We start from the raw sequence: 6,563 nt of genomic DNA, 5'->3' as shown, positions 1-6,563 counted from the left end.
CTATGACTCACCATGCAGAAGAGAGCGCTATCATTCTGGACACACACACATACAGGGCAGAGCCCTGAGCAAACCAGACCCCCCCCCCCCCAACCAAGCATCAGCCATCTGCCAAGCCAAAACCCCCAACATGCCCTGAACAAGGCTCAAATAAAAGGAGCCATTGAGAGAGACGAAGAGCCGTACATCGAGGAATGGAGAAGTGCAATAAATAATTCCATGAAACTCACCGTGTACCAGTCATTGCAAAGGGACTACACCATGGCCACCTATCTGGAGAGAATACCCCACCCCAAACACAGACAGACCCTGAGCCGGTACAGACTGAGCAGCCACAGCCTGGAGATGGAGACAGGGCGACACAGGCAGACGTACAAGCCACGGGAGAACAGAATGTGCCAGCACTGTGACCAGGGGGCCCTAGAAGACGAGGCCCACTTCCTGCTACACTGCACCAAATACTCAGCTGTGAGGGTCGTCTACTTCCAAAGACTCTCTGCCCACATCCCCGAATTCACATCAGCAGATGAGAAGAGGAAACTCTACATCCCACTGGGAGGAGTCCACTGTGGAGATCGCTGCCCAATATGTGTCCAGCTGTCACCAATAAGAGGAAGATGAGACCCCATGGACTGTTATACCCCAAATCACCCCCCCCACCACCACTTTACTAGCTTTGGCAATGCCAAATATCTATTCGGACATGCCAATAAAGCTTGTTTGATTCCTTGATACCTCTTACCCCTCATTCACATATGCGTTGGTATTCTGTCCGGTGGAGTCCGCATGGAGACCCCCCCGAACGGAATACCAAACGCAATTGCAAGCACTGTGCAGTAAAAGCACACGGACCCCATAGACTATAATGGGGTCCGTGTGCTTGCTGCCCGCACGAATCATGCGGACAGGAAAGTAGATTGTGAACTACCGCATGTTTTGTGCAGAGATCTGGCGGCAAGCACACAGACCCCATTATAGTCTATGGGGATCCGTGTGCTTTTACTGCACAGCGCTTGTAATTGTGTTTGGTATTCCGTTGGGGGGGGGGGGGGGAACTCTCCCAGATGGAATACAAATGCAGATGTGAACCAACCCTTAGTTTTTAAGGGTGGAAGAAAGGCACAAGTGACACAGGAGTCTAAATTTAAAGTGTATATTTTATTTCAAAGGTTAATGCATATTTAAAATTATTTACAATTGACGCTATTTTATTAAAAGCTCATTTTTAAAAAGGGAAAACAGATTTTTTTATTTTAAAACAATGCACACAGAAAAAAGGTTACAATTTATTATGAAACATGATGAGAGCACATAAGGACAGCACAAATGTGTGGCGACAGAACCCTGGAAGATCCAAGAGATTCCAATGCTGCCTACATCTATCCTATTTCTGTTTGGGAATCAGGTGACATTGCCTAGCAGATAAAACTCTTCTTTCAGCTAGAGATACACAACTACAAGGGCTGCAACTCCTGTTGTGTGACTTCGTCAAACATCTCCAGCAAACCGATTCATAACAGTCCCATTATGGAGAGGAGGATTAAAAGTTCATCCAGAACTATTCAGACTATAAACTATTCTAGAATAAATAAATAAGGTGTGGGGGTGGGTATCTACAACTGCTTGCAATATATAAACCAAGTTAGGGATTGGAATTAAGAGTTATCTGATGATTGCCATTTAGGAACTAAAGAAAAAACCTTGTAGATTAAAGGCACAAAGAATGTAAGTGGTGACTTCTTCAGGAAGCTAGGGTCTTCAGGATGTGGAAGGTTCTACCGTCAAATAGTGCCATTCCATCTAGATACACAGTCACGGCTTTGTATTTAACCATTAGTTGCACATATAGGAAGAATTGTATAACTTTATTAGTGAAATTAGCCTAAGTATCAAAAGTTAAAAATACATCAGATACTTCAATGCAGAATATACATGTTCTATTGATAACCAACACAAAACAAGGCAGCCACATGATATAAAACAAGTGAAGTGCGCCATTTGTATAGCAAACTGTCTTTGATGCAGACCCACCAGCTTCATGATTCTTCTTGCACCTCAAGATATATTGAATTCCCCTCCTCCCCTCCCCCTAAAAAATAAAACTGAATAAAAGAATAAGATGAAAAAAGAAAACGATGACCGATCTGATTTTCTGAACGGCACAGCCTTTACATTAAAAAAAACTACTAGGATAAAAATCTATTTGCATCATACTGGCTGACCAAGATTATCCTATTGGCTTGTACAGTTCATTGACTTGTACAGTTCAAAACATAAATTTGAGGATTATATTTGGAACAGTACTACACTAGGTCACTGTATGTTAGAGGAAAAAAAAAATAAAAAAAATAAAAATTCTAAAAGATAGTGAACGGGCTCATTCGGGTCTCCAACAGTAGTTCCAGATAGTCCTCTTATTTCAGGCTTTGTGAGGATTAACTCCACACATCTTGGGAGTAACGGCCCTTGGTCATTAGTTTCTTAATATAATCTACAGCTTGACTATGTTCCATCTTGCCATACTCTTCAACAATGTCATAGAAAGTGTTCTGCACGTCACGGGCCATATTGCGAGCATCACTGTAAGAAAGAAATAAGGTCAAATATTAAGACTGCACAGAATACACAAATTCCTGATGTGTACTGAAGACAAAGCAGAGATTATGTCCATGTATACATTCATTGGAAAACTGACTTATGCCACTGTATAGACATACAGTGTTATAGATCAATCACTAGCAGGAGGACCCGGCTTCGCACAGGTATATTACAAGTTTTGTTTGTGTAGTGGCCCCATAAGAATTGCCCAGTTTTGCACTGGTCTATTGTGTATGTCGTTTGCATGTGTGTCCATAAGCACCATGTGATCATGTGTATCTTAGTTTGGATATTAATGAAAAATCTGCGATCGGTTGTTATGGATACCTGGTGTAAAGCTGTGTGAATTTGAACTTGTGTAATAGGGTCACCTACAGCGCCCTGCCCCTTTAAAGCTGACGAAAAATGGCTGGGCTGTTATGGAAACCTGGAGTAAAGCTCTGATGTGATAGTGTGTGCTGAGCTGTGTATCTAATCCTCTGATGTATGATTACTATGTGCTGAAATGTGTATCTAATCATCTGATGTGTGTATCTCAGTTTGGATATCAGTGTTGGATTGTGCATATGGAGTGACCGTGTATATGGCAGTTGGAATATGAGTGAAAGACTTGCAGGTTTGTATTGGCTAATGCAAGTCATTGTTTTGGGAATGACGCAACTCAAGAACGGCACGTCTGAGAGAATTGTGACCCAGTCTAAAACTTTCCCGGACAATGCTAGCCCATTGCAAATAAGGTATACTGATGTATATCAGCTCGTCATCAACCAAAAGTATGCTCCTTTGGCCTCTGCTAAATTAAGCTTTATGGACTGGGGGGGGGGGGGGGGGGGGAGGGACAAAAATAAAAACATATGTACTAAACATAGGGGCATTCACAATGTGCCCAGACCTCTAGTCCCTTATTTCGAGCTCCAAGGCTACATGTAATTAACGGTGTGCATGGTCCATGGTTGAATGGCACGGAGAGCACATGGATGACATCAGAGGCTCAAATCACTGCGAAAAACATTGCTAGCCCACTGACCATACACACAGTTAGGGCTAGTTCACACGGGGCAAGAGGGGGCGGATTTTGGCGCAGAATCCACCTCAAAATCCGCCCACTCACAATAGAGGTCTATGTAGACAGCTAGCGATCTTTTTTCCGCTAGCAGTTTGTTCCCACTCGCGGAAAAAAAGAAGCAAGCTGCCTTTGAGGCGGACACCGCAGTGGAAATCAATCCAGACTAGGCACATTCATTTGGGCCTACACCGTAGCGGGAAGCAGCGACAGTCACAGCTAGCCGCATTTTGGTCCCGATTCTGATGAGTTTCCGCGTCAAAATCAGGACCAAAATACGTGGTCACTAGCCCAGTGTGAACTAGCCCTTAGGGCTGGGCAAGTAATCGAAAAATAAACAAAACATCAACCAGGATAACTGATGAGATTTTGTTCATGTTGGTTACGGCAATATTTGAATACAGCACTAATGCAACAATTAAAAATTAACGTTTATTAGTTTCAATAATAAAACACAAGTTACATATAATGCTGTAACTGTGGCTAGCATGTAAAAGATGACAAAAAAATAAATATAAAATAAAATATTCGGAAGGATCTTAACTGATCCAGGAGTCAGAGTAAAAGCACCGGGAAGGGCAGTCAGGAGTAGAGACAGTAGTCCCTATGCTTCCCCTCAATCACTCTCCCTCACCCCTGTGCAGCAACTACCGCCCTTACAAGGGCAGTACCAATTATATGTAACTTGTGTGTTTTTAGGGGTGTTTGAATACTAAAACAAACCATTAAATGTTAAGTCTTAATTGTTATATTAATGCTGTATTCAAATGGTTTATCAGAAGAATTGTGTGTGACCTTCCTTTGACTAGGCGGTGACCACATAAATGCTCACCATTTGGCTGTATATTATTGCAATATTTGCAAGCTTCTACCTGCAGTTTTGTCTGAACCAAATACATCCGAATTGGAACTGCTATTACACAGTGAGGTGTTTTCAGACTCCAGAGTATAATAGAAAGAGGCCTGGGAAAGGTGATCAAACCTAAAAAACAGTGTTATGTACCTCTCCTGGACTCCGGGGTGAATCCTTGCTCTCTTTGGCGATTCTAATTGATGCCAGGGAACGATAAGTGTGACCCATGTGATTGCTGAGGCCCAATCACAGACCCAGGTAGTCCCTTAAGGTCAGTAAGAAGCACCAAAGACAGCAGGGCGTCACACCAGACCCCAAGGGGAAGTAATTACATTTTTTCATGTTTGATGACCTACCCTAGGCCCCTGATAATCATACTTTCGGGTCTCTTTGAATTACCCTTGTTGGATCCAAAAGAAACCGCTAGGTGAACCTCAAAAGGGAAGTGACCTAAATAATCACCATTAATCGCAAAGAAAAAGTATTATTGCCCAGCCCTATACATAGTTGTGTGCAAGAAGCCTTACTATGTGTGTTAAGATGAAGATAGGGGAAGCTGGAAAGGAGTAACACATGACTGAAGGATCAGACTACACAAAGTTTGTAACTAAAAGAGGCAATTAACGCTGTATAGTAGGTGCAGGCGCAAATTGGGAACATATTTAGACAGACACTTACCCACACACATAGATATGAGCATTTTCCTCATTTATCAATTTCCACACATTCTCCTTGTTTTTCTTAAGAAGATGTTGTACATAAACCTGTTAAGAAATATGGTATATGAAATTCTGCAATTATATAATTGCTAGAGAACTAGTCACATTGCCAAAAGATGAGTTACTATTTAAAAGTATAATTTAGGGGAAGAAGAAGAATATGCAACTGCTACAGTGCATAGTGCTTTGCAATGTACTTTCATTGTTAACATAGAAACCCTAACAATTCATAGTTACTCTATTTCAGTGGTGTCTCCCCCAGTAGTTAGCAGCGCAGGATGGGTCACTGGAGGGTTTCTTCAGTAGTGGGGTTATAATAGCATGTTTGAAAGAGGAAGGAGGTTAAATATTTTAACATAAGTATTGACAGTTGGGAACATAGACTGGAGAAGGTGTGAGGGGATAGGGTCTCTAATCTAGGTTCTAGATTGTGGAGGAGAAGAAGGAAGAAGTTAGGAGATTACTTTTTGTGTAACTGGATCAAAGGATGAAAGAGGGGGGGGGGGGGGGGAACCCTTACCACAAATTGAACAAAAAATTCCAATGGGTAAGATTTATTGTTACAGGCACGCTGCTCCATAATCTGCTAGTGTGAAATAATTGAATGCCCTCTACTAGTAAGAAATGGCTACTAACTTTTCAGATCATTTAGACTCATGTAATAGAGCAAACCGTGTTGCACTTTAAAATTGTTGCAGTTTGCTGCCTGAAAAACCTTAAAGTTCCTGCTACTAAGTCTCTCTCTTCTATCTAATTTATGGTTCAATTAAAAGTCCTGTCCATAGGAACCATAATCTAAAAGAAGAAAAGCAAGACTGCCTCACAGCAAGGGGAGGGTGAGGGTCTGATCTCTCTTCACACAGTGAATGGAGAGAAGAGGGTCTGATTTTCTTCACAACCTCCACACATCTGCAAACTGCTTTCTCTGTACACTAGACTGAACATTCTGCTCTTACAGCTTACAATGTAAGAAAACACTACTTATGCACTTCTGGCTTCTGTGTTATTGCTAATCAGAAGTTAGACAGACTGTGCTCAGATTTTATGTTCTGTGTCAGGGATCTGTTTAGCTGCATCAAGCCCTGTATTTGCAGCCAACTGTCCCTGGATCGCCTATATTATGTGCATTTAGGCTTTTTTGATTATTTGTTTGCCATTTTACAGATACTCCTTGCAGAGTTGAAGCCTTTAACCCCTTCCCACCGATGGCATTTTTTGATTTTCGTTTTTGACTCCCCTCCTTCTAAACCCCATAACTTTTTTATTTCTCCGCTCCCAGAGCCATATGAGGTCTTAATTTTTGCGGGACAAATTTTTCTTCATGATGCTA

At 41.9% G+C, this 6,563-nt stretch overlaps 1 protein-coding gene across 2 annotated transcripts in view; it reads right to left on the bottom strand.

The window, feature by feature from the left end:
* Positions 1 to 1,157: 1,157 nt before the first annotated feature.
* The window catches only part of POR (cytochrome p450 oxidoreductase), a 43,875-nt gene continuing 38,469 nt past the window's right edge, over positions 1,158 to 6,563 (bottom strand). For both annotated transcript variants that reach the window (XM_075264769.1, XM_075264768.1), the window contains exons 15-16: positions 5,193 to 5,278; positions 1,158 to 2,580 (exon numbers count right to left, since the gene is read on the bottom strand). In XM_075264769.1, the coding sequence (XP_075120870.1) occupies positions 2,436 to 2,580; positions 5,193 to 5,278 (231 nt within the window). In that variant the 3' untranslated portion in view covers positions 1,158 to 2,435. The remainder of the gene's footprint in view (positions 2,581 to 5,192; positions 5,279 to 6,563) is intronic.

This window comes from Leptodactylus fuscus, chromosome 2, assembly GCF_031893055.1.
Source record: "Leptodactylus fuscus isolate aLepFus1 chromosome 2, aLepFus1.hap2, whole genome shotgun sequence".
NCBI classification, from domain to species: Eukaryota; Metazoa; Chordata; class Amphibia; order Anura; family Leptodactylidae; genus Leptodactylus; species Leptodactylus fuscus.
The sequence above is the reverse complement of the archived record's forward strand: the minus strand, read 5'-3'. Positions and strand labels throughout refer to the sequence as shown.